At 55.3% G+C, this 27,580-nt stretch overlaps 2 protein-coding genes across 2 annotated transcripts; both read left to right on the top strand.

The window, feature by feature from the left end:
- On the top strand, positions 1 to 27,580 carry BMP8B (bone morphogenetic protein 8b). The gene is made up of 7 exons (XM_036872844.1): positions 1 to 340; positions 15,295 to 15,484; positions 15,923 to 16,071; positions 23,784 to 23,978; positions 24,765 to 24,844; positions 25,402 to 25,512; positions 27,431 to 27,580. The coding sequence occupies exons 1-7, from the start codon at positions 1 to 3 to the stop codon at positions 27,578 to 27,580; spliced, it is 1,215 nt and encodes a 404-aa protein (XP_036728739.1).
- Positions 17,747 to 19,604, top strand: OXCT2 (3-oxoacid CoA-transferase 2). The gene is given in 4 exon segments (XM_036872831.1): positions 17,747 to 18,023; positions 18,026 to 18,573; positions 18,575 to 19,199; positions 19,489 to 19,604. Coding segments are annotated over 4 exon segments (1,566 nt in total).

The following is a 27,580-nucleotide window of genomic DNA, read 5'->3' as shown; positions in this document are numbered from 1 at the left end:
ATGGCCGCGCGCCCCGGGCCGCTCTGGCTGCTGGGCCTGGCGCTGTGCGCGCTGAGCGGCGGCGGCGCCTCTGGCCCGCGCCCCTCGCCCGGCTGCCCGCAACGGCGCCTGGGCCCGCGCGAGCGCCGCGACCTGCAGCGCGAGATCCTGGCGGTGCTCGGGCTGCCCGGGCGGCCCCGGCCCCGCGCGCCGCCCTCCGCCGCCCCCCGGCTGCCCGCGTCCGCGCCGCTCTTCATGCTGGACCTGTATCGCGCCATGGCCGGCGACGACGACGAGGACGGCGGGACCCCCGAGCGGCGCCTGGGCCGCGCCGACCTGGTCATGAGCTTCGTCAACATGGGTGAGAGCGGGCTCGGGGTGGGCGGCGGCGACCCCGCGAGAAGGCGAGTGGGGGACGGCGGGCCGAGGGGCCCCTCGGGGGCTGAGCGCGGGCTGCAGGGTCGTGTGCGCCACTTCAGGCAGGGCGAGCGCCCTGCTGGGAGCGGGGAATCACCTTGTCGTGTACGAGGAACCGCGGGAGGGAAAACCGACCAGGTCAGGGCAGCGAAGTCTCAGCGGGGTGGGGGTCGGTGAGCTGCCGATCCGGCAGGGACAGATGAGGGATGTGAGTCCCAGAGGCGTACATTCACCCGCGGCCAAACACACCCGACGGTAAGATTCATGTAGTGTCGGGTGGACGCGGGCAGTGCCAGGAAGACAGTCTGGTCCTGGGGAGGCAGATGAGTAAACAGAGGCTGTGATACTGTCACGGTGATAAGGGCGATACTGAAGAGAGGGACAAAGTTCAGCGTGGAAAACCCTGGTCACATCATCAAAGCACCAGGTAGCGATGAGGACCCGGATGTTCTGAGTCCACAGCAGCCTCTTCCCCGGGCCACCTGGGGGCGAGGTGCTGCTGGGGGGTGGGGCGGTGGGGAAGGAGTAGACTCTGAGCTCGGCGGGGCAGGGACTGTGGTCTTGCCACCCTGGGCTCACACCCGGGACTTGGCTTGTCATGGAATGAGTGTCCAGGCCATTGAATGACCTGATGGGCAGCTTGGACCCTCTTTGTTCTCCCAGGTAAAGCCCAGCTTTTCCTCTCTGCAGAAATTATACTCCAAATCGTGGAGTCATTTACCCTTAAAGTTCTCAGAGATAACGTTTTCCATTACTAAACTCTCTTTAATCTACATTCATGAACATATGTCCCCCACCTGCTTTGCCTCCTGTCTGTGGCCAGTGAGGGGCAGGAGTCTGGGCTGAGGCAGACACTAGGCTGGACCTGGGGACCCAAGGACTACAGCTCAGCCCCAGGTGGGGAGAGCTGTGGGACCCAGAGCAGGGAGAGGACCCTTGCCGTGGCCACCGCCTCCCTTCACCTACAGCACCGCTCTTAACCCTCCCAACAGCCCTGTGAGCGACATGATATTCATCCCCATCTCCCAGGTGAGGACAGTGAGGCTCAGAGAGGCAGTGTCTTGCTCAGGACCACGTGGCCTCTATGTGGCCAAGCCAGGACAGGCCCAGGTTGTTTGGCCCTCCATCCAGTGCTCAAGGAGGTGACATTTCTGTGTCAGGAGGGCAGGCTTTCAAGGTGGAGAGAGCTTTCAGAGAGATTTCGGCAGAGGAACCCAGGGGTCAGAGTGACAGTAAGTTTTGTGGGTCTTCAGCCACTTGCCTCAAGGAGGCCCGTCCCCCCCAAACCAGAGCTCGTGATGGGCTCAGGTGGGTGAGCGAGCAGCAGGAGGCAGCCGTTAACCTGTGCTGAGAGCCCAGTGCCAGGCCCAGGACTTGGGCTGGCGGGTTCTAGATGCCACCTTCCTGGTTAGAGGGCAGGGGTGGGGACTTGGGACAGAAGCGACCACATGTGGAACTGAGGCTGGAGCTCTGTGCTGGGGGCAAGCTGACCCCGGGCTCAGGACCAAGAAGAGCTGTGGATGCAGTCACCCTGAGAATGCCTCCAGGGGAGCCATCCATCTGAGTGAGTCACCGCCTAGCCCATGTCCCTCTTCCCCCAGCATCCCCTGGGGCAAGGGGTGCACAGCCCTGGTGGGAGCTGCTGCTGTGAGTCGAGCAGCACCCTGAGCTCAGGAGGAGCTGGTTGCCCTCCTGCTTCTGCTCTGTGATCTTAGGCAAGTCCCTTGCCCTCTCTGAGCCTCAGATCTCTCCTTGTAAAATGGGGCTCCTAGTGATCTATCCTCAGAGTTGTTGTGTGATAGGTTGACAGAGGGGGAGGGGCGGAAAGTCAGCCCCCTTTTTAGGGTGAACCTGGCCCTGGTCAGTGCTTATCCCAGACCCTCCCAGCTGTTGCTCAGCCTTGGTGTGGATGTGATGGAAATGTCCCCACATGTCTTATAGACATGTGAAACCCAGAAACAGATGTTTAAAGCCAACCAAAGGTGTTTCTGTTTTTTTTTTTTTTTTTTAAACTTTGGGTTTATTTATTTATTTATTTATGGCTGTGTTGGGTCTTCGTTTCTGTGCGAGGGCCTTCTCTAGTTGCGGCAAGTGGGGGCCACTCTTCATCGCGGTGCGCGGGCCTCTCATTATCGCGGCCTCTCTTGTTGCGGAGCACAGGCTCCAGACGCGCAGGCTCAGTAGTTGTGGCTCACGGGCCCAGTTGCTCCGCGGCATGTGGGATCTTCCCAGACCAGGGCTCGAACCCGTGTCCCCTGCATTGGCAGGCAGATTCTCAACCACTGCGCCACCAGGGAAGCCCTCTATCTGTTTTTGAATAAAAACTAACATTTGAAGTTCCGTAGTCCTATAAATACTCATTTCATCCATGCAGCAACTTGTGAAGCTGTTTTTCCAGCCTTATTTCATGGGCTCAGAGAGGTTAAATAACCGACCCAGGGCCACACAGCACGTCCGTGGCATCATCCAGGCTGTGGATTCCAAATCCCAGTTTCTTCCCACACCACCTCTGTGTGTTTCATGAAGGTCTAAGGCCTCTGACGCTGTGGATTAACAAGCAGATCTTTGTTCAGTGGAAGCCTGGCCTGTGGGCAGTCCAGCCAGCTGTCTGAGGGCCTTCTTTATTCTCATGTACTAATTGCACTAGTAAAACTCCTTCAGTTCGAGTAGTTTTAACTGGTAATTACCTAGGCTGATGTGGGGGATTAGAACCTACCAGGATTGTTTCCTCCGTTGGAGGCCCCGGCTCCAGGCCCCTGAAGGTCAGCGGCCCCTGAACCACCGTGGAGTCTAATAGCAGAGTCGCCGTGGCATCAGTGCCCACGCCGAGGCTCCCACACCTGTTGGCTCCAGCTCCACCTCTGCTATTGGCCTCATCAGCTCCTGAGAAGCCAGCGGGCCTGGTGCTTGCCGGGCCCCTGACCGTCAGTGGCACCTGTAGGACCCAGAGGCCTGGGCCTGCCGTCCAGGGGTCAGGCCTCTGCTTTTGCGCAGATGCTTTAGGAGCCGTGTCGTGACTGACAGGGCCTGTGTTGGGGGCCAGGGCCGCGGTCAGAGCTGGGCCCTGCCTGGCCTGCCTGTCGATCTCCGCCTGTGGACTCTTGGCTCCCCTTGGCCAGGACACAGTGACGGGGCCGCTGCCCTCGAGGAGCAGACGGAGCCTGTCCCTGGTGCCGCCTGAGCTCAGGGGAGGAGGCCCTGATCTGGGAGGCAGCGCCCAGGTTCTCGTCCCTCCTGGGCCTGCCGTGGACTCCTGCACGTCCCGAGCCACACCCCTTCCCTTCTCTGGGCCCCTGCTTTCCTGTCCAGTCCACAGCGATGGTGTCAGAAAAATGAGGTGCCTCCCAGCTCCGGCCCTGTGGCTCCCCGGAGGCAGCTTCTCACACCACCACCCATCCCTCCGCCCAGCTCCGTGTGACTGGCGGGACCCCCGAGTGCCTGAGCCGGCCCAGCCAGTCCTGAGGGAGGAATGAGGCAGGAGAGACCACCTCTGCATGTTCCTCCTGAGCCCTTCTCCGCCTCCTGTCCTGGGAGCACCAGGTGCCCAGGCTCCAGAGTGAGAAACTGAGGCACAAACGGCACTGCAGGCAGAAGTGTAGTCAGAACTGGATGGGCCATGTTCACTTTTGTCCTGCCCCTTCCCTGGACTGGACTAATTCACTCCCGCGATCCTGGGGGGCTGAGGACGGGGGTGGGGATGAGCTGGGGCTGTTGGATTCGGGAGGCGCCGGGCTCAGTGCGCGCGAGGGACCTGGCCCGGGTCCTGCTCAGCCCCCTGACCTCACCTCCGTGAGCCCCAGGGTCACTTTCTTTGGTTCTTTAGTAGGCAATTCTTGCATATTTTCCTGAATTCACTCCACAAATAGTCATGTAGTACCTGCTCTGTGCCAGGCTCTGTTCTAGTTCCTGGATTATAACAGGGAATGAAACTAAGTCCCCCCTTGTGGAGCTGACCTTCCAGTGGGAGAGACAGATAACAGTACATCAACCACAAGGTGATTGTCACGTGGTCTAGACAGTGCCGCCTCTCTCTGGAAACCGAGAGGGGAAGGACAGTGGGCGGGCAGGCAGGACTGGGCTGGGGGTTCTGACCTGGGACTCAACAGAATTTGCATCTTGACTCCACCCACTACTCTCGGTGTGATCTGGATTTTCAGTCCACCTCTCAGAACCTCAGTCTCCTCTATAAAACAGATATACTCACGGTACCCACCCTAGGGGCTGTACAGCGATTGTGTGAGATGACACCCAGTGATGACCACATGCCCAGAACCTCCATGTCTGTGCTTTCATCTCATCTCACATTTACTGTCACATCTTTGTTTAAAAAGAGGACAGAGAGGTTCAGGGTAGTTCGGTGGTTTTCCCAAGGTACACAGCAGGTTGTCTCCCTGCCTGCACTTCCTTTGCTCTTGTCCTACACAGAAGCTGCCTCTCCCCCCGGCCCAGGGCCCATCATTAGGTGCAGTACGTGCTGCTGAATTGGACTGTATTCAATGTGAGCGTGTGTTGTAAACTAGGAACGTGATTTTCAAAATATCTTTGTTTTGGGATTTATAGAACTGATGCATATTCGTTGTAGAAAATTCATACCGTATAGATTCATTATAGAATTTCATGATAGAAAATTCAGACCCTATATCTAGAGACATATAATATGGAAGCTCCTAGTAATCCTCTGTCTACCTCAGTTAGAACCAATGTTTAATCCTTTAGCTTAGCCCTTCCCCAGCAACCAGCGCTGATATTTTATCAATTTGTGTTATTCTTTTTTACAAAGTGGAATCTAAATGCCCACTGTTTTGCCATTTTGTCTTTCGCTTAACAATAAATCCTTTATCTGTCTTGAAAGTCGACTATTAAGTGACCACATTATTTTTCTTTTTATCTATCTACCTTTTATTCATTTATTTTTATTTCAACTTTATTGAAGTATAATTGACATATAAAATTGTAAGTTATTTAAAGTGTACATCAGGATGATTTGCTATGCATATACATATAACATTCCCCCCACCTAGTTAATTAACACAGTCATCACTTCACATATGTATTCTTTTTTGTGTGTGAGAACATTTAATTTCTACTCTTTTAGCAAATTTCAAAATTATATAACTGTGTTATCAACTATAGTCGCCGTGTTTTACATTAGCTTCTCAGACCTTATTCAACTTATGGCTGAAAGTTTGTACCCTTTACCAACCTCTCCCTATTTCCCCCACCCCCACCTCCTGGCAACCACTTTTCTACTCTTCTGACTTTTTAACTTTTTAAAATCCACATATAAGTGGTATCATGAAGTATTTGTCTTTCTCTGGCTTACTTCACTTAGCATAATACCTTCAAGTTTCATCCATGTTGTCGTAAATGGCAGGATTTCCTTCTTTCTCATAGTTGAATAGCATTCCCGTGTGTGTGTGTGCGTGCGCGCGTGTGTGTGTGCACGCGCGCATGCGCCTTATCTTCTTTATCTGTTCATCTGTAGATGGACACTGAGGTTATTTCCGCATCTCGGCTGTTGTGAATAATGCTGCAATGAACATGGGAGTGCAGATATCTCTTTTTTTTAATTGAGATATAATTGACATATAATATTATATCTGTTTCAGGTGTGCAACATAATGATTCAATACTTGTACATACTGCAAAATGACCACTACCATACTTACACTTTTTTCTCTTTGATACCCTGTTTTTATTTCCTTTGGATATATATCCAGAAGTGGGATTGCCGGATCATATGGTGGTTCTATTTTTAATTTTTTGAAGAACCTCCATATTATTTTCCATAGTGGCTGCACCAATTTACATTCCCACTAACAGTGCACAAGAGTTCCCGTTTTCCCACATTCTCACGAATACTTGTTATCGCTTGTCTTTTTGATAATAGCCATTCTAACAAGTGTGAGGTGATAGCTCATTGTGGTTTTGGTTTGCATTTCCCTGATGATTAGTGATGTTGAGCACCTTTTCATGTACCTTTTGGACATTTGTATGTCTTTTTCGGAAAAATGTCTATTCAGTTCCTCTGCTCATTTTAAAAATTGGATTGTTTGGGTTTTTTTCTATTGAGTTGTATGTGTTCTTTATATATTTTGGATATTAACCCCATATCAGAAATATGGTTTGCAAATATTTTCTCCCATTCAGTAGGTTGCCTTTTCATTCTGTTGATGGTTTCCAGAGGTATTTCTCTTTCCAAGAGTTGAAGATGGGTCTCTTTTCTCCAAAACCCTGTTTGGCCATCAGAATGGTGTGCCCTATGAATCCCTGATGACTGACTACTCCTCCCCGCCCCCATCTTCTCAGTCTTTTCCTCACCCTTCTGAGGTAAATGACTAACTATTGCCCCCTAGTGACAGGGGAGAAGTTTAGTCTCAAAGAGTATAAGTGACTGGCCCAAGGTCCTGGGTACCCAGATCCAAAGGAGCAGATATAAAACTGGGTCCAGCCGTGAGGAGGGTTGGCCTTGGGGGTGGAGAGCACAGTGGGAAGACCAGGTTTTTAGTTCAGGGTCTGCTACTTGAGATTTGTAAGATTTTGAGCAGGTTACTTAAAGTCTCAGCATCTCAGTTTCCTCATCTTTAAATCAGGATAATAATACCTGTATCATAGTGCAATGGTTACATAGGGTTAAGGCATTGAAAAACTTAGCAAGTGCCTGGGCCACCGCTCAATAAACAGCAGCCAGAATTTGAGGAAGAGCCTGCTGGTGTTTGTCTACCCTCCCCGCCCCCATCATTTACTTGGGACCTGGAGCTGAGGGGTAAAGCAGCACGGTTCCAGGAGCAGATCCCCCATGCTACCACTTGTTTTTAGTGGATCTATGGTGCTCCCCATATATTCTCTTTGGGACTGGGTCACTTGTTCCCCAGCTGCTTGGGAGAGTGGCTGCTGACAGCTGGGTCCTTCTCTCGGCATCAGCCCACCAGCTTCTTGCTCAAGGTTGGGCAACCCAACTTGAGGGCACCCCACATCCAATGACTGGCTTATTGGGGTATAAATGCCCAGCCCCCTTTGCCTCAAGGAGGGACAACTGTGAAGGGCCATCAGCACCAGAGCTCCCCGTGCAGATGGGATGGGCCTGGCCCTTTTGTGATTGCGTCACTGTTCAACTGTGCCCACTCCTGCTCCTTCGTTCCCCTGCAAGAACACTCTCCACTAAACCTACCCACCCAGCCTGTTGCCCAGGAAGTCTGACCTAAGATATATTTATCTGATTTTTGTGTAAGTTAGTTACTGCTGTGGTGCCTTCGTTCCGCATCTGTAAAATGGGAGCGATAATAGTTCCTGCCTCCGAGGATGGCTATGAGCATTAATGACTTACTCTATGTAAAGGGCTGAAACAGTGCCTGTAATGCAAAGTAAGTGTTAGCCTGATTTGATTGTTTGTTTGTTTTTAACCTAAGTCCAGCTGGTCAGGGACAAGACCAGAAGTAAACCCAGTTTATTTCCTTTAACTGCTGGCTCTGCCCCCTGAGCAGCAGCCATTCCTTCAGAACAGTCTAGGGCTCTGAATACAGGAAGGGTTCTGGGGAAGCCAAAGGCTGCAAGACCCAGGTATGGAGAAGGTTGGATCCTTCAGTCTGAGGTCATTGTTTCACAAACACTCCTGGGAACCTACTGTGTGCTGTTGCCCTCCCTGGTTATCTTGGTGCCCACTCCAAAGCACAAGCCCCAGCCCAAGATCTGCTTATTACAGTGGGAAAGATAGGCCCACAGACAACTCAATGTAAATGATCACAAAGTGGGAGAAATGGCCATTCCCCCACTCAGATATGAGCATGAAGGTTCAGCGCTGCAGAAGACAGACCAAGTCCCTCTCTCATTTGCAAGGGATGAACTAGGCCAGAAGAGGGGGAGGAATGAATGGCCTCCTGGCTAGGGGACAGAGAAGGCTTTGAAGGAGGTGGCACTGTGCTGGACCTTGAAAGAAGGGTAGAACTTAGTCAGAAGCAGGTGAAAGGAGAAGGTGTCCAGGCAGAGGGGAGGCATGGAGATGAAAAAGCTCTCAGCCTGTTCTTGGAACTCTAGTTCCTCAAGTGAAAATCCACTCACGGCTTCTCCTGCTTGGGATCCTTCTGCGTGTTCCTTCTTGCCAGCCTGGCACTTGGCGTTTGACATTATAGTCCAGTGGAACCCTGCGGTGTTCCCTTGACATGTCCCCAACCTGATGAGGCTGTGGATGGGGAGAAAGAATGTAGACTTTGGAGACAGACACACCTAGACTCTAATCCCACCTTGGGGGCTTCTGGGTGTGGTCTTGTGCAAATCAGTTAACTTCCCTGATCTTCGGTGTTCTCAGCTATAAAATGGGGTGAAGAATGCCTCTTTCACAGGGTTGCTGTGGTTGCCAGCCTCCAGTATAGTTCTCAATGATCCCTGCCTCCTGGTTTTCACACCCTTGTGTCCTCCCACACTGGGCCAGCGCTGGTCTATGTGACCAATAGGATGTGACAATAGGGATGCTGTGTCACTTCCAAGATTAGGTTATAAAAACACTGCAGCTTCCGTCTTGGGCTCTACCCGCCACCCCCCAAGATGACTCATTCTGAGGAAAGGTCATGTCGTGAGAGGTCCACATGGGGAACCTTCTACCCTCAGCCACAAGCGTGAGCTTAGAAGTGGATCTGTTCATCCCAGTCAAGTCTCCAGAGACCACAGCCCCACCTGACAGCTTGACTGTCACCTCATGAGAGACCCTGAGACAGAGCCACCCAGCTAAGCACCTGGATTCCTGACCCTCAGAAACCATGGGAAATAATAAGTGTTGGTTGTTTTCAGCTGCTATATTTGGGCTAATTTGTTACACAGCAATAGATAACTAACACAGTTAGGTAAACAGTAACAAATATGGCCTGCGTAATGTGCCCAGGATGGTGCCTGACATACAGTTCAGTGCTCAAAAAATGGGAGCTGACACATTATTTCCCACCTCCGTGCTTTGCCTCAAATACTTTACTCCATTTCTGCTTGTCAGAATTCTTCCACCACTCTCAACTATGTTTCCTAGAAAAGTGTTCTCTGACCACTCCTCCCTAAGGCACCTCTACGAGCGCCCTCCACCTTGATCATCTGTATTTCTCTTAGGAATGGAGTTGCTTTCTGCCTGTCTGATTTGGGAGCACGTCTAGTCCCTTTTTCTCCTACCCACCCCCCGACCCTACTAAGAAACTATGAATAACCTCAGACCGGGGACCAAATCTGACTCTGGGCCTGGATGGGTGACACATAAGCAGGGCCAGCCTCCCGTCTTTTTTTTTATTATTGCTTTTTTTTTTTTAATTTGGCCACGCCGCACGGCATGTGGGATCTTAGTTCCCTGACCAGGGATGGAACCGACGCCCTCTGCATTGGAAACGCAGTCTTAACCACTGGACCGCCAGGGAGGTCCCTCCAGCCTCCTCATCTTTTCAGATCACCCTGTCCCTCCTCTGGGACCCGAGTCCCCGCAGGGCGCTGCCTGGAGGACAGTGGCCTCAGCAGGCCACCTCTCAGGCACCTGTTGATGGAAGAATCTTGTGGAGAGGTGATTCCCCCATACCAGTATCGCCACCCAGAAAGTCCAGGGCCACTCATTTTACATGGGCTCCAAGTCTGCAAGTCCACGTGAAGGGCCCCTAACCTGACACGTGACCCCCAGCAAGTCTCTGCTCCCCTGGGCCTCAGTTTCCCATCTATGCAGGGTTGCCACGAAGGCCTTTGCAGCTCCCACAAAAGAATGTGTCCCCCACCCTCCCTGCCCACTGATGGGGCTCCTCCAGGGCTGAGGCACAGGGCGGGAGGACACCCACCACTCCTCACGGGCACCCACTCCCCACGGGAGAGAGGGGATGTGTCACCGTGACCACGTCTTTCTGGAAAGCCCCACAGTTCAGGTCTTTCCTGGGTTTGAACTGGAGGAACCACATCCTTCTTGCTCACATCTCCTTGGATCTATTTTTGGCCTTGGCGGGCTTGATGTGGTGCAGTGGGCAGGTTGTTCCCTTTTAATTTGGGCTGTGAAGCCGGCTGAGGCCTGGACCGGTAATTATAAGCACAGAGCCATTTATGGAAACAGCTCTTGAAAAAGTCAGTAATGAGAACTGGCTAAAAATACCCCCAGAAGTGAAGCGGGGGGCCTGCTCTGGGCAGCGCTGAGATTCCTGGGCGGGAGGAAGCCCTGAAGAGGCAGAACCAGGAGGTGATGGATTCTGCAGCTCACTCGGGACCCGCACGGGCCGCGGAGACCCGGGTGTTTCCTTAGGTCTGGGGTCCCCCTCGGCCTTGTTACCGGCAGGACCAGCCAGACGGGCCCACCCCATCCGCCTCCGGGGCCCCGAGGGAGCCGGTCCTCCACCTTGGGGCCAGGCCGTGAATGGAGGCGAGTCCCACAGTAAAGTGAGAACATGGATGGCTTGGGTTGGAAACCCTCGGTGGCGAGGAAGCCACTCCCAGACCAGCAGGACGCCCAGCCCAGGGGCTGCGCTGCTGGATGCTGAGCCGCTGTCCTGGGGACCAGGAGCCCTTGGGATGAGGGGCCGGGCATCCCCTCTCTGGGCCCCCGGGACACGAGGGGCTGGATGAGCAGCCCCAGGGGCAGACCGCTGAGGCCTCCCGTTTCCACCCCACATTGTTCAGTCTCTGTCCTCAAATTGGTCACCGTCCAGAGGGGAGATGAACCAGTGACGGGGACCCCCGGGACAGGGAAAGGGAGAGACCGGCAGGCTGATGTGTGTGGGGTCAGAGGCGGGCAAGGGGGCTTTCACAGCTGGACCGAGAAGAAAGTAGCCTTTATACTTGGTGGGACGGGGCAACCCCGGAGAGAGCGGCTTCGAGTAGGGACTCCAGGGGGAGGGTGTTTGCACCAGAAGGCCCAGGAGGCCGTGAGGATGGGCAGGGCCAGCCTGTGTGGGTGAGGGGTGGTGACTGGACAGCAGAGCCAAGCGTCAGACCCTCCCATGGGCCCTGAGGGGCTGGGGAAGGGTTTGAGGGCAGGAAGGACTGTCAGGTCAGAAGATGCCATTCTCTTAATAGCCACACTGGACTGGAGGAAGGGGGTGTCTTTTGAAGTCTTACTTTTTGGTCAGGAAGAAGACAGATTTAGGTTGTCCGGGTGACTCTACATTTTGCTGAGGGCACAAAAATAGCCAAAGCCAATGTAGGTGTTGGGCGGGTGGCATCTGGAGGTCTAGCCTGAGCTGTGGGTGCAGGGCCTCAGACATGGGAAAGCAGAATGAGGGCCACAGACGTGGTGGTGGAGGCCGTCTCCTCTTGTGGGCCCTCCCCTCAACCGTGGGATCTGGAGGTGGTTTATCAGGGGCTGGAGGAGAAGGCCGAGGGTCCAGTTAGCACTCACTGGTGAATCGTGACTGTTTATTGTTCTGGGGGCCGCATTAAGGCGATCCAGAAGGTAAATTAATTTGCTGCTGCTTCTCCAGACAGAAAAGCTGGTTCAGTGATTGAACATTTTGGGCAGCTCTTTATAGTTTTGTGGAAACTAAACATGTCAAGGTGCCTATGGATCCAGACATACCTTTGTCTGCTCCCTGTGCCGAATGAAGTGCATTGTGCCTGTCTTTTCATATCTTTGCCAGTGTGTCTTTGGGAATCTTGTGTCAAAGGATAAATTCATATGTAATTTTGCCAGGGTATTGCAAAAGGATGTTGCCAAATTCCTCTCCATGGTATCCCTACCAGCACCATGTGAGAATACGCACATCTGCGCTTACCTATTTCCTTCTCACAAGCCATACTGAGCACCCAAGGACAAGCCCCCCATCCCTTCCAATCCTCTTGAAACCATCATGCTCTGTATTTTACTTACAATAGAAATGACATCCCCTATTTTATTTGTCTTGTTTGTTTCTATTCTGTCTCCCCTGTTAGACTGTAAACACTGTGAATGCACTGTCTTGTTCTGTCTGTTCACTGCTGTGTTCCCAGTGCTCAGAACAGACTCTTACATACCGTAAGAACTTGATAAATTTGTTTATAAATTGAACTTGATAAATGAATGAATAAATAAATGAATGATGAGTACACTTATTTAGAAAACAATCACTCAAAATCTCCCCTTCCCCTCCACCCATGGCCTTGGAGTTGCAGACACGGCCTTCGGAGGGTATCTCATCTTGGCTCAAAGCTGGGAGATTGCAAGTCAGGCCCATCCCAAACTCCTGCTGAACAGCCATCCCTCCCAGTCCATTGCCTGACTATTTACAAAGTACTTTCATGGGCTTGTGAGGAAAGCTGGGTGTCTCCTCATTCTCAGTTTACACAGGAGAAGACCAGGCCCAGAGGGGATTTCCATACCTGGTTAGTGCAGGGACAGGCCTGCAGTGAGGCCCTGACCACTGGCCAGAACCCTCCGGGCTGCCCTAAGCTGCCTCTCTGGCTAAAGCAGGCTCAGTCTGCACAGTTAACAAGGGGGAAATAGAGGTGCCAGAAAATGCTTTCCCAGAACACCAGCTTTTGGGAACTCTCTCTTCCAATTCAAAGCCACAGGCACTGAAAAACCTGCAAATCCACAGGTGGCCTCGCCCTACCCTCCCCATTGACTGTCAGATAACAGAGTTACTCTCTTTACCCAGTTCCACACTCAGGACATTTCACCAATTTCTGATGAAAATCATTTTCCTAAAAATGTCCCACCTCTAGTGCTTGCTGGGGTGGGCAGTTTCCTGTGCTGGAACTATTGCGGGGGTGGGGTGGGGGTTGGGCATCAATTTCACAAACCCACAGGATGGAAGTTTGGAACTGGGGTCAGCCCAGGTGAACAGGGCTGTCTTGACCGCACGCGGGCCCCCAGCTCAGCAAGGGAGAGAGGCCACAGAGTTTGGTGCCCGCAGGAGCTGGCAGGTTTGTGGTTGTTCCCTCAGTCCTGGATACAACATGAATGAGTCAGCGTCAGGCCTGCAGACAGAGGTTCCCAGTGACCCACCAAGGGTCACCCACTGTGCCTTGGGGGCAGATATACTTAAGAATGCTTTGAGAGGGGTCGGGCTCAGGGCATGGCTGAGTGACCCCTCCTTATTCTCGGGGCCACACCCTGTGACAGCCAACAGCCTGGACCTATTTCATCCTGCAGATCAGGGATGCTTACACAGCCATGTAACTGAGGTGGTCTCTGCAGTTACCGAATCCACAGAAATTGTCCCTAAAGCTGTGTGTGTGAGTGTGTCTGCAGGGAGGAGGGGACTCGTGTGGTGATAATCATGGCAAGCATCACTCGTCAAAGGTCCAGAACCCTGACCTCCGTGCCCTGCCTGTATGGGAGGACCCAGATCCTCCTGTGTCACGCTGCCCCTGAAACAGCCTGGCTCGTGGCTGGGCATTTACTGCGGGTCCAGCACCCTGTCAGACAATGGAGGTTCTATTTCCTCTCCTCCCTGGTCAGGGGATGAAACGCCCATCTCCTGCCCAAACATGTGTCCACTGGCCCCGCCCAGCACAGCTGTTTGCCTATCCATCACCGGACCAGGCCTCCACCGCAAGGACAGGAAGTGCTCCCACATCCGCCTCTGCCACCAGCCTGGTGACTTGTGGTCTCTGAGTCCAGTAGCCAGAGAGAGAATTTTAAAAAAGACTCACAGACATGTAATTAAAATCTCAGTGTTGGTTTTGGGGGAAGGCTCTGGGAGGCTCCCGCCCCTGCTTTGCGGAAACACAGATTTTTAGTGTTTGAAAGTGACAGGAGGCTAAAGTGAAACGCTCTAAATATACTGTCCTGGGCATTTCCGGGCAGCTGGGGAAATATGGGGTTTATTCTGCTCCTGTGGTCTCTTGCCCAGACTGTTAGAGCAGCCCTGCCACGGGCCTGCCTCGGGTCCCCTCCAGCCTGGGCTTTACCCTCGCCTCCACACATAGCTTCCACTCTACCCTTAAACCACACTCCCTTGCTGCCCAGAGCCCTGACCCCCCACTGGCCAGAGCACAGCCCACGCTCCGAGGCCAGAATTCCAGCTCTCCGCAGTCAGGCCACAGCCAGACTTATGCCCTGAGCCGCACATTGCTGGATGGTGGGCGGCCCCAGCACCCCGCACCTGTGCAGGACCTCTGCCTAGAATGTCTTCTCCCCCACCTTATCCACCTACCAAGACTCAGTCCCATCCTTCAAGGCCAGTTCAGGTGTCACCTCCTCCGGAAAGCCTGCTCAGATCATGCCATGGGACCCTGCAGCTTCCCCAGCACTTGACCCAGCATCTCCAGGAGCTGTCATCGTACCTCGCCTCTTCCTGGTTCTTTCCATGTCTCTCTCCGGCCCCCCTTCCTGCTTCCCCTTGTTCCAAAAAGGGTCCTGCCATCCTTTCACCCTTTGCTGGGTTTTATGGCTGTTGTTTTCCCTGCTGGTGCTGTCGTTCCTCGGCTTTAGGCCTTTGCTCAGGCTGGACCCTGCCTCTGCACTGTCCTTCCCCCTTGACATCGTGGCAAATTCACTCTCACCCCTCAAGGCCCAGCTCCAAAGCCCTCTCTCCCCTCAACTCCCATCCACACACCGGCTGACTCCAGGAGCCCCATCCTGCTCAAGTGCACTCAGCTATGTCCCTGCTGCCACTGTGGTCCTTTTCTGCCTTGGGTCTGATGTCCATCTCCCCAGAGGAAGAACCTGTCCTGTGCCTCATCTGTGGGTCCCAGAGCCAGCAGGGTGCTGAGCAGGGCAGGCTGGGTTTGGGGCTTGGACCAGACATGGACACTGCCCTTGTGGCACCGCCGTGTGCCAGGTGCCATGCCAGGCGCCTCATGACACAGCTCCCGGAGCCCTCTCGGCACCCAGGAGGCAGAGCTGGGACAAGCCTGTTCTCGAGGAGGGAGCGGTCCCACCCAGACTGCCCAGGCCCCCAGATCCCACCCAGCCCTGCCCACCCCAGAACCCGAGCTGGAACCACAAGTGACCGCCAGTCCCACTTTGTCTTGCAGTGGAGCGGGACCGCACCCTGGGCCACCAGGAGCCCCAGTGGAAGGAGTTCCGCTTTGACCTGACCCAGATCCCGGCGGGGGAGGCCGTCACCGCCGCGGAGTTCCGGATTTACAAGCTGCCCAGTACCCACCTGCTCAACTGGACCCTCCACGTCAGCATGTTTGAGGTGGTCCTGGAGCAGTCCAACAGGTGCCTGCCCTGTGCCCCACAGGCCCGCTCAAGCCTCTGTCGGAGTGTCCGGCCCAGCCCTGGGTGCCGGGGGGGACATTTCCCAGAGGACAGAAGGGGACCTTCCTGGGCAGCCCACCCTCAGAGAAGAAAGATGGTTGGCCGGAGGCCTCGTGTCACCGTGGGGAGAGGCCCAGCATCAGTCCTGGATTCAAGTCCCCATCCTACTGTCCTAGCTGTGGGACCATGGACAGGTCACTGAGCTCCTGAGCCTCAGTTTCTGCACCTGTACACGGGCACAGTAACACCTTTGTACGGTAGACACAGTGAGAAAAGGCATGTAAGGCACTCAGGTCAGAGCCGGGCGGGGTAGATGCCCCACTAATGGTCCCCCAGGAGGGCACTGGAAACAAAGGCAGCTGTGCCGGCCCTTGGTTAATTGTTCTTTCGTGTCCACAGGGAGTCTGACTTGTTCTTTTTGGATCTTCAGACGCTCCGATCTGGGGACGAGGGCTGGCTGGTGTTGGACGTGACAGCAGCCAGTGACCGCTGGCTCTTGAACCGTAACAAGGACCTGGGACTCCGCCTCTATGTGGAAACAGATGATGGTAAGACTCCGGTCAGCAGCGAACCTTCCCCTGGGGGCTCCTCCGAGGAAGCTGCTGGCGGCAGGCGCAGCTGGAGCCCCTCACGTGGCCCTGGAGGCCTGGCCTTTTCCACCTGTGATGCTGGGGCATACCTCCACCCCTCCGCAGGGGCTCAGTGGGTAGAGAGTGAGGTTCCCGCAGTGCGGGACAGCAGGCGACCCCCTACCAGCCGAGAGTCCCTCCTCTCCTTCTGCAGGACCAACAGTTGTGTTGCTCAGAGTGAGTCCATGTTTTCCCTCCCCAAGAAATGGGAGATTCTTTCTACTCTACGGAGCTGCCTTCTGCACCAGGAGTTTCCGTCCTGGGCTGGGCGAGGGGAAGCGCTCACACCCTCAGGCTCTGAGGCAGAGGCCTGGGTGTGAATCTCGGCTCTGCAGCTTTCTAACTCGGTGACCTTGGCAGGTTACTTACCCTTCTAAGCCTCGGTTTCCTCATCTGTAGAATGGGGATTCACACCTTCATTCCTTTAGCAGGTGTCTGGGGGAGAGCCTCCTGGTGGGCCCAGGGTTGGTGTGTCTGCGGTGCAGCAAGGGGCCACCATGGCTGGAGCACAGGGGACTAGGCAGCGACTGTGAGGAGGTTGAGAGAAGTGGGCAAAATATTAACTATGAAATAAACGTTATTTTATTTAACAGCAGTGGAGGAGGACAGGATCTGATTCAGCTTTTTATCAAACAACCCTCTGAGACACTCCCCCTCAAGGGGGTGTAGCATCTCCCCCTCCTTCAGTGTGGGCTACGCTTAGAGACTTGCTTCCCAAAGTATGCCGTGGGCTGGGGCAGTACCTTTGCAGGGGCAACCCGAGCGGCACCCCTCAGCTGGTGCTCAGGTCCCATGAGCACGTCATGTAGCTCCCAGACACCCTTGATCTGACGGGATGGGAACAGCACTTCACCTCCATGGTCTTCGTCCCCAAAACCCAGAACCCCAGTCTCACCATGAGAAAAACATCAGACAACCTGAAACTGAAGGACATTCTACAGAATACCTGACAAGTACTTCTCAAAACTGTCAAGGTCATCAAAAAACACGGGAGGTCTGAGAAACTGTAACAGCCCAGAGGTGCCTAAGGAGTTGTGATGACTATATGCCAATGTGGGACCCTGGGTGGGATCCTGGAAAAAAGACACTGGAGAAAACTAATGAAATCTGAGTAGATCGTGATGTTTAGTAAATAATAAGATACCAGTATTGGTTGATTAGTTGTGACAAATGTGGTTCCAGGACAGTACGTGCTGGGGACACGCGTGTGGGAACCGCTGACATGGAGGTGTATCTGGGGGCGGCGGGACGGGAGTAGCGCGCCTGGGAGGAAGGGTGACAATGGAGAGGAAGGAGACGGCTCCCAGGCTTCCCCGGAGGGACGTCGCCTCGGGGCCTCCGTGCGCCAGTCCCCGGGTCCCTCCAGTCCTGCCTGAGGGTCCGGACCGATCCCTCCTCCCGCCTTCGCGGCCCGGGAAGCTCGGCACCTCGAGCCCTCGGAGCGCGGAGACGGAGCGGGGCGGCGGGGAGCCAGCCGGGCTGGCGCGTCACCGCCGGGGGTCCCCTGCCCTGTGACGCGCGGGCGGGGCGCGCACGGCCGCCGCCTGTCCCCGCTGGGCCCGGAGCCGGAGCCCCAGCCGGAGCGGAGCGGACGATGGCAGCCCTGCGGCTCCTGGAGTCTGCGCTCCGGCGCCGGGTCCCCGACGGCCGCTGGGTGCCCGCGCTGGCGACGGGCGGTGTGTGCGGCTTCGCCAGCAGCGCCCGCGCGCGTGCCAAGTCCTATGCGGACCCCGTGGAGGCCGTGAAAGACATCCCGGACGGCGCGAGGATCATGGTCCGGGGCTTCGGCCTCTGTGCGATCCCGGAGAACCTGATAGGGGCGCTGCTCAAGACCCGCGTGAAGGACTTGACCGTGGTCAGCAGCAACGTGGGGGAGGGAACTTCGGGCTCGGCCTTTCCCTGGGGACCAATCAGATCACCCGCATCGTCTGCTCGTACCTGGGGGAGAACTCGCTCTGCGAACACCAGTACCTGGCGGGCGAGCTGGAGCTGGAGATCACGCCCCGGGGCACCCTGGCCGAGCGCATCCGCGCGGGGGGCGCCGGCGTGCCCGCCTTCCACGCCCCCACGGCCTACGGGACCCTGGCCCAGGAAGGAGGTGCACCCAGCAAGTACTTAGAGGACGGCCACATCGCCATCCTGAGTCAGCCCAGGGAGGTGAGGGAGATCCACGGACAGCACTACCTTCTGGAGCACGCCGTCACGGCCGATGTTGCTTTGGTGAAAGGGTGGAAGGCCGACCGGGCAGGAAACGCCATCTTCAGGGCCAGTGCCAGGAACTTCAACGTGCCCATGTGCAAAGCTGCGAGAACCTCAGTGGTGGAGATTGAAGAAATTGTGGACCTGGGGTCGTTTGCCCCAGAGGACATACATGTTCCTAACACTTACTTAGATCGAGGAATACAGGGGGGAAAATATGAGAAAAAAAAATGAGCGTTTAACGATCCGGAAAGAGGATGATGAAATATGCAAGTCTGCAGATAGTATAAGGACACGGATCATCAAGGGGGCAGCTCTTGAATTTGAGGACGGCCTGTATGCCAATTTGGGCATAGGAATCCCTCTTCTGGCCACCAACTACATCAGCCCTAGTATAACCGTTCATCTTCACAGTGAAAATGGAATCTTGGGCTTGGGTCCGTTTCCACTGGAAGAGAAGGTGGATGCAGATCTCAACAATGTGGGCAAGCAAAGAGTCACCCTTCTTCCTGGGGGCTGTTTTTTCTCCAACGATGAATCATTTGCCATGATTCGAGGCGGACACATCGACCTAACCTTGCTGGGAGCCATGCAGGTTTCCAAATACGGTGACCTGGCTCACTGGATGATACCCGGCAAGAAGGTGAAAGGAGTGGGGGATGCGATGGATCTGGTGTCCAGTACCAAGACCAGAGTTGTGGTCACCATGGAGCACTGCACCAAGGCTAATGAACCCAAAATTTTGGAGATATGCACCATGCCGCTGAATGGAAAGCAGTGTGTGGACTGAATCATCACCGAGAAGGCCGTGTTTGACATGCACAAGAAGAGAGGACTGGGCTTCCCTGGTGGCACAGTGGTTGAGAATGCGCCTGCCAATGCAGGGGACACGGGTTCGAGCCCTGGTCCGGGAAGATCCCACATGCAGCAGAGCAACTAAGCCCGTGCGCCACAACAACTGAGCCTGCACTCTAGAGCCCGCGAGCCACAACTACTGAGCCCGCGTGCCACAACGAAGAGTAGCCCCCACTCACCGCAACTAGAGAAAAGCCCACCCCAACGTAGCCATAAATAAATAAATAAATAAATAAATAAATAAATAAATAAATAAATAAATAAATTTGAAAAAAAAGAGAGGACTGACCCTGATCAAGCTCTGGGGTGGCCTGATGGTGGAGGACATCAAAAAGAGCACGAGGAGCACCTTTGCCATCTCCCCGAATCTCAGACCCATGCAACAGGTCGAAACCTAGCCAGAAAGTGAACCTTGGTCCCAGACCGTGTGCTTCTCCCTTTAACCTCCTGGATTGCATCCCGAGAAAGCCGCAATCACATTTCTACATTTCACCAGCATCTGGCCGGCTTTCTCCTGCCGTCCCAGACTGGCTGCCACTGGATAGGCTTTGTTCTCTCAAGAGGGACATGCCTTTAATTAAAAACAAAAGGAAAACAGAGGCATTGACCTTATATGTCCTGTGAGTTCTGAGAAAGCTCTGCTCCAATCACCCTCCTCCCTGTCTGTGATATTTACATTAAATTCTATGCAGCTTGAGATGATCCCATGGGAAAGGTTTTACTGAAGTGCCTGCTCTTGTGAATGAATCATGAAATGTAGGGAAAAGTGATGGGGGAGGAACAACTCCACCCAGAGTCTGCGGAAGGCACCGTTTTAGTGTACTGGAACAATGAAAACATACACACATAAATGTGAATTTGTAACCAGGAGAAACGCTGTCTAAATGAAAGATTTTTTCCTTTGGCCCTATTGACCTTCCTTCTGGGGCCTTTCATTTTGTTGCTAAGTTTTGTTTCCTTGTAGCCTCACCTCCTCTGCCTCTCACATTTCTCCTCCTCGTAGCTAAATAGATGTCTCTAGAAGGGAAGCAAGACCGTCTAGGCGGCCAGTAAACTGGTAATAGGGGCAACTGAAGCGGGAGAGACTGTTTGGTGCCGATGTTCCACCAGGGAGTCTTCTCTGTGAATAAACAGCTCACCTGTGTGTGGCCAAAGGCTGCGGCTTAGGATGGGAGGAGTTCTAGAAACCCGAGCGATGGACTTAGATGGGTTTTCTCTTCTTAAATCATAGCGTTCCTGTGTCATCCAGATCAGACACTTAGACCCTTCTTCTCTGTTACGGAGCCTAAACCAGCCTCTTGTTCATACTCCCTTGAAACTCATGAGGGGCAGTGAGGTACTTCATCCTGAATCCACAGTCTCACAAACTAAACAGAAAAAAATGAGTTTCCGTTTGCATGTGTGTGTGCGTGCGTGTGTGTGTGTGTAGGTTTCAAACCCAGGCCTGCTGTGGAGTCCACGTTTTCTCAATGCGGCTCTAGGGCTGCACAAAATGGATGGGAGCTCATAGGTAAGAACAGGAAGCTCCAGCTAGTCAAGGAAGGCCTTTCAGAGAGGTCTCCCTGAAGCCTCACCCTGACGGGAGGCCCGGATCCTGGAGTGGAGAGACAGTGTACCTGAGGGGACAGCCACAGAGTGTCAGGGGACCGTGACCAGGCGGGCAGTGGATGGACGTCATTGAGTGGACTGTGCAGCACCTTCTGGGGCTTCTGGGGAGGAGGACCTGATCTGCCCTGCATGGTGGGAGACGTCTTCCAGCAGCAGTCTGGGACAGGCAGAGGTTCTAGAAGCAGGCGAGTTACAGGGCTGTTAAACAGTAGAAAGAAGGAAAAGCACTGAGTTCCTACTTCTCATGCGGTGAGGAAATAAATAACCTGTGGGACAAAAGCACACCTGGTCACAGCTGGATCCCCTCCAAGGGTTTCAGCCAGGCGTCCTGATTGTCCTTCAACGTGGCACTAGGGTCACATCCATGACCTCAGGCTGAGGTGGGGCAGGGGCTGCAGGGAAGGGGCAGGTGGCACCCAGAGCAGAAAGAGGCCTTGGGGAGAGATGGGAGCAATCTTGGCCTGGCCCAGGGGGAGGGGGCATGAATCCCCAGGGATGGGATAGGTCAGGGGAGCTGCCAAGACATCCGGGCCCTGATGGGGTGGTCTCAGAAATGGGGGGAGGCTGGAGGTGTCGGGGGCCTTCCTGGCCCAGAGGAGCAGCATCTTCACCTGGACCTGCGTGCGGGGGGAGGCCACAGTGTGGCCCCCACCTCGAGGTGTGGCCACACATCCCACGTCTCTCACAAGGGGACAGCATGCCTGCCAGCACCCTCACAGGTCAGGTCTAGAGGCAGGGACGCTGGGCCTCAGAGGTTCCCGAAGTTCCTGCCTCTGCTTTCTGGAAAGGGTGCTGCCAGAGCCAGGCGGCCTGGGGGCCACCACCTGGACAGCCGGGGCCTGCCCTGTGACCCAATCTCTCTGTGCCCAGGAGACCCCAACACGATCCTTGACCAGACAGTTGCACAAAGAAAAGCCTACAGTGAACACGGCCTCGGGAGCACCGAGGGTCCCCCTGGCCTCTCCGTGGACCGGGCTCTCCAGGGACTCACAGGACACGGCGGCTGCACACACAGGCCCGGAGGGCTGCTGGGCCAAGGCCGCCCCACGTGCCCACCAGGTGTGGGGCTCCGCTCCAGTGCCGCGTGGACGACAGCCGCCCCCCTGCCCCCGTCGCTCCACGGCCTCCTCCTGGTGCGCTCACGGGCCTTTCCCTCTGTGGCGGGGCTGCTGTGTGTCTTGTGGCTCTGCGTCCTCACGGGCCTGCTGCTCTTCCTCGTGACCCCAACCTGCCATGACCCAAACTCCCCGAACGGCTTCTCCCTGGGCCCCTTCCAGTGTCAGCTCCTGTCTCAGCAGGGTCATCCCTGAGTGACACCTCTGATGGGCCCAGTGCATGTTTGTGGCAGGTGATGTCATAGGTCAAAGGTTAGTCTCTGGTCGATTAGTTGTTTAGTCAACTCTGGCGCATGGACTCAGGGCTAAAGCACAGCTGTGTAAGGGCCGGCGATGTCCTTGACCTGTAATGTGCGGTGGAGGATCATGAGACCCACTAATAGAACACATATGTTTATGTATGTGCACATGTGTACACTAGCTATATAAATGCACACGTGTGTGTACACATACATATATGTGCATGTGTGTATATGCCTGTGCATCACTGTTGCAACATTGGGGTGAAATGTACATGGAAGTGGGATGTTCCGCCCAGTGTTATAAGAAACATTAACAGTGAGCTTGTAGTCATCCCCTGTTGTTTAGTCTGAGAAAATTCCACAGGGAAAGGAAATAAAGAGGTTCTATCACATTCTCATCTTTATGATGAAAGCCAGGAAATAACTTAAATGTCTAAAGATGAACTAATATCTAAATATGCAGATGTATCTACTCAAAGGAATTTTATACATTTGAAATGTTCATAGTTGAGACTTAACAACCGAGAAAATGTTTATGTGGAAAAATTGGGAAATATACAGACTTCTTTCTTACGCTCACAATTTAAATTAACATATGAAAATATCACAGAAAAATGAAAATGGTGTGTTGTAGCAGGGGAGGGGTTTTATGGGTGATATTTTTTCTAAGTTTCTTTACAGTTGTTGTTATATTTCACTTTGACAATTAAAAAACAAGAGGTCATTGGAACTACAAAGAGGTACAGGAGGATAGTTTTATCGGTGGAGGTGACTTCCAGGGATAACCAGTGTGTTTCTCCGGCGTCCTCAGGCTTTAAGCAGCTGCGGGTAAAATCCCAGTTTTACAAGCATCCCTACTCCTAGGCTGAGGCCCCAGTCATGTCTCTGCCCACAGCCTTTTCTCTCTTTCTTCCTTTTCAAACCACAAACCCGCTGGTTAAGAACTTAAATGGATAAGAAGGGCTCTGGAATTAGATGCAGGTGTTTGAACGTGGACTTGGGGTAAATGTTTCTGGCCGCGGAGTCTGGGGTCTCTTTTGGGGGCATCGGGACGGTGAGTGGCCTGCTCTTGGGCGGTACTCAGCAGAGCAAGCACTGAGTCCTGGCAGCCGCTCCCGCAAACCGGGTGTTGTAAATCCTACACTGATCCCCAGAAAGGATGGGGTGGAAGGTAGAACTCGGGCCTCGGAGCCCCGAGATGGGTGGGAACCCTGGTTCTGAGAGTGTCCGGTAGTGGAGCTCTGAGCCGTCACCGAGGGGCTCTGATGTTTCTCAGGGAAATGATGGGTCTGGCGTCACCATGAAGACTGGTTGAGATCATCACGTGAACTGACTGAAAGCTGTAAAGCACTGTCACCACTGGCAGTGCCCTGGACCGTCACTAATCCCGAGTCTGTGCTCACGAGGACCCTCCCCCTCCCCTGCAAACCTGCCCGCTGGGGCCTGGGGCTGGACTTGGGACTCGGGTCTTCAGAGGAGGAAACCGAGGCCCAGTGGGTCCCCTGCAGCCTCAGGCTCCGTGCTCCTGGCCCGCCCACAGAGAGGTCCCTGCTGTGTCCCTGTGCAGGGCCCCACCCTCGAGTGACCGCCCTCTCTGTTCTCTCCGTCTCAGGGCGCAGCGTGGATTCTGGCCTGGCCGGTCTGCTGGGGCAACAGGCACCGCGCTCCAAACAGCCTTTCGTGGTCACCTTTTTCAGGGCGAGCCCCGGCCCCGTCCGAGCCCCTCGGGCGGTGAGGCCACTGAAGAGGAGGCTGCCGAAAAGAACCAACGAGCTGCCGCCCCCAAACAAACTGCCGGGGATCTTCGGTGAGGTTGGGGACCAGGTGGTGGGGACAGAACCCTCCCGGCCTCAGTGGGGTCAGGCTGATGGTCAGTCACCCAGCCACCTTTCCTGACACCACTTTGCCCCTGCACCCTGGGGACCAGCCACTGCACGGTCATCAGGGCTCTGAGCATCTGCCCTCGCGCCCCTGCCGCCCTGAAGTCCCTTCCTGCCCTCCCTGGCTCACCACGGCCCCCTCATCCCCCTGGTCAAAATCAGGTGCCCCTGGTGGTCCTCGGTGCTGCCCCGGGTGCCCTGCAGGATCCAAGCGTTTGTGTGAAGGTGTCCCCACCAGACCAAGCCCCTTGGGACCAGAGCCCCCTGGCGCCCTCCTTTCTTTCACAGGGAGCCAGGCTTTGCTTGGCCTCATTGGGAGCCACTTGTCCTGTGAAATGGGCGTGGCTGGAGAGGCGGATGAGGTCAGGGGTGTCTCCGGAGGAAAGGAGGAGGGGCTGCTGGACGGCAGAGGGTCCCCGGGCTGTTTATTGGACCATCGGGAGTCACAGGCTGAAAGTCAGGGGAGGCTGGGCTGAGCGTGGGGTGACTGTGACCACGGGGAATCATCTGGAGCCATCGAAGGTTCTTGACCTGGGTCACGGCGCCAGCAGAGCTGCAGAGATGGGCTTTATGAGACCAAATGGGTTAGTTGCCCATCATTCATTTATTCAACAAATGAGCCCATCAGGGCGTCCCCCGCCCCGGGAGCTCCCCGTGGTAGGTGCACAGAGCAGGAACCCCAGAAAAGACCTTGTCCCTTCTGTCCCCCGCAGACGACGTCCACGGCTCCCACGGCCGACAGGTGTGCCGTCGGCATGAGCTCTATGTCAGTTTCCAGGACCTTGGCTGGCTGGTAATTCCTGACTCTCCTTCTTTCCTAAATGACAGTCCCCACCTTGAAGATGGCAAGTGTATGTCCAAGAGGAGGTAGAATCATGGGGGATTTGGATTTTCTTGGTTTCTTTTCCTCTGTGTTTTTCCAAGTTCTCTAAAGGGAGAATGTGTTGCTTTTGTAGTGAAAAGTGCTTTTTTGTGAAAACCATGAAAATGGAGACTGTCTGAATCCTTAGCCATAAAATGTCAGAGCTGCAGCAGGAAAACTGAGGCCAGGGTGGGCAGTGCCTCTGGCCTCTGCTGTGACTGGGGGTGGGCTGGGGAGGACGAAGCTGAGCGCTGACGGCGCATGAAGGGGACGGAGATCGTGCCCAGCCCTGTCTGCTGAGGGTCTTCGGGTGGATGTCAGGCCTCTGGGGGAAACTGCCCTGGGAGGGGCCCGAGGGTGGGTTGATGGGCCCTGAGGCTGAGGGAGGTTAAGGGGCAGCCCTGAGTTGTGCTGTGACAGGTGCTGGACTGGGGGGCTCGGGGGGGGCACATGGGTGGGACTCACCTTCTCCCATTACCTGCCCCCAGGACTGGGTCATCGCCCCCCAAGGCTACTCAGCCTATTACTGTGAAGGGGAGTGCTCCTTCCCACTGGACTCCTGCATGAACGCCACCAACCACGCCATCCTGCAGTCCCTGGTCAGTACCGCATCCCTCTGCCTGGACGCCCAGGGGAGGGGCTTGCGGAGAAGAGGGGCGCGTGCAGCCAGCAGGTGATGGCAGCACTGCTGTGTCAGGGAGCTATCTCTACATGGGAGGTCAGCACTGCTGTGTCAGGGAGGTTTCTCTACATGGAAACCTTTCTGTGTGCATGTGCAGTGAAATCCCACAGCTGTGCAGCAACTGGTCCCCGTGTGGGGCACCCCCAACCCGTGCACCTGAACACACGTGCACTAGACTCTTGCTGATCGGTGTGCACACGTACACACGTACACGTGGGGGACTTTCACATCCATGCGGTGGGTACCAGACTTATAAAGGCCTGCCGGCTGGTGGTCAGAGGCATAGCCCGTGCATGATAGGCGGGCATCCCACACGGCTACTTGTGCCCTCGGAACACACACGTGCACCATGTTCACTGGCGCGTTCGGCCTCCTGTGTGTCACACACGCCCTCAGGGTCGAGGTGGGGGGTGACACACGTGTGGGTTCTGCCCCCTCTTCCTGTGCAGGAGTCACCAGGTACCCCGTGCCCTTCTGGTTTCCCCTCCCGTTCCTTTCCCGTTGGCTCTTTTTTCTGGGTCCCTCTCGGCTCTTTGTGTCTCTAGAGGCTTTTGATGCCCCGATGTCTGGGGAAACTTTAAATGCTGAAAAAGTTTCTAATAGGAACACTGTTGCTGCTGCTTATTGCTAAGTGTTTTAAATGTTTTTTTGTGCTGAGGCTTCTTTCTAGAACATTGACCTGGACACTCTAGTTACAGGTTGTTCAAGGTGATGCCCTAGAGCAAATGAGTTAAGAAGGCAGCATGGACCCCAGGATAATGCCTCCTTTCCCAATGGTCACATGGGATTTGCTGGACCCCTGGGGAGCTGCCTTCCTTGAAGAAGGTCAGGGGTGATGGAGCCTGTCCTGGCAGCAGGCTGCTCAGAGCTGGGGCTTCTGGGGTAAGGCTGGGCTCTGGGGACCGGGGGCCAGGCTGCCGGACAGGGCCCCCCATGAGACGGCTTCGCCCAGATCCTGCTCAGCGGCCTCCGTGAGGCCTGGGAGGTCCCGGTGGATGGAAGCAGGTTCCCTTTTCCCTCCAGCCCCTGACAGGCTGGGGAGCTGCCTTCCGGGCCCTTCCACGTGGGGCCCCGATGAAGAGTCCAGGGTGAACGGCAGCTCATCCTGCCGAGTCTCCAGATAAATATTTTTGTAGAGGCTGCAAGAGCTCACTCAGTCGGGCTGCCTTTAGGGGTAGAGCTGTTTGGAGGAGGGTAGCGGGATCCCCGTGCCAGGTCCCAGTCGTGCCACGGCCTCGGCCTCAGCCATGGAACTGGGCAGGTGACTCGGTCCCAGTGCCCTCAGTGGTCATCTGCCCAGAACAATCCCTGCCTAGAAATTGTTAGGAGGGGTGGAGGTGCTTTCAGAAACAACAGTGTCGGACACCCCAAGGGTGAGCCTGGAAGTCTGGCCGCTAGCAGGTGTAACACGGACCTTCACCGGCTCCCAGTCTGGAGGGGGAGACGGACCAGAAACAGCTCATGCGAACAAGACACGATCAGGGACGTTGCAGAAGCGCAGGGAGGAGAGAGGAGCAGAGGGGACCCGGGGGCGGCGCTGCAGGGGCGCAGGCAGGAACTGGCACACGTGCCGGGGACCAGCAGGGTCAGGGTCGTCCTGTCTGAGGGAAGGGGCTGTGACAGGAGCCACAGGTGCCCAGGCTGGGCCTGAGCGCAGCGGCGGGGTGGCCAAGGGGGGCGGGGCTGGGGCAGAGTTCGCGCCAGCACCTGCCGGGCTGCGGGGCGAGATGGAGCCGAGGAGGGGCGAGCGGCTGGAGCCCGGGCGGCAGGAGCTGGGGGCTGGGACGGGGTCCCCGCGGCTCTCACGCGTCTGCCTGCCGCCCCCTCCCCGCCAGGTGCACCTGATGAAGCCTGACGCGGTCCCCAAGGCGTGCTGCGCGCCCACCAAGCTGAGCGCCACCTCCGTGCTCTACTACGACAGCAGCAACAACGTCATCCTGCGCAAGCACCGCAACATGGTGGTCCGCGCCTGCGGCTGCCACTAA

Source organism: Balaenoptera musculus, chromosome 1 (genome assembly GCF_009873245.2).
Source record: "Balaenoptera musculus isolate JJ_BM4_2016_0621 chromosome 1, mBalMus1.pri.v3, whole genome shotgun sequence".
NCBI lineage: Eukaryota > Metazoa > Chordata > Mammalia > Artiodactyla > Balaenopteridae > Balaenoptera > Balaenoptera musculus.
This window is presented reverse-complemented; position numbering and strand designations above follow the sequence as displayed.

What these genes read in the sequence shown, in the direction of transcription:
- BMP8B (XM_036872844.1), top strand. Translation starts at nt 1, where the DNA reads ATGGCCGCGCGCCCCGGGCCGCTCTGGCTGCTGGGCCTGGCGCTGTGC. An exon ending in GTCCTGGAGCAGTCCAACAG is followed by an intron (nt 15,485 to 15,922) that starts GTGCCTGCCCTG and finishes TCGTGTCCACAG; the next exon opens with GGAGTCTGACTTGTTCTTTT. An exon ending in ACGCCATCCTGCAGTCCCTG is followed by an intron (nt 25,513 to 27,430) that starts GTCAGTACCGCA and finishes CCTCCCCGCCAG; the next exon opens with GTGCACCTGATGAAGCCTGA.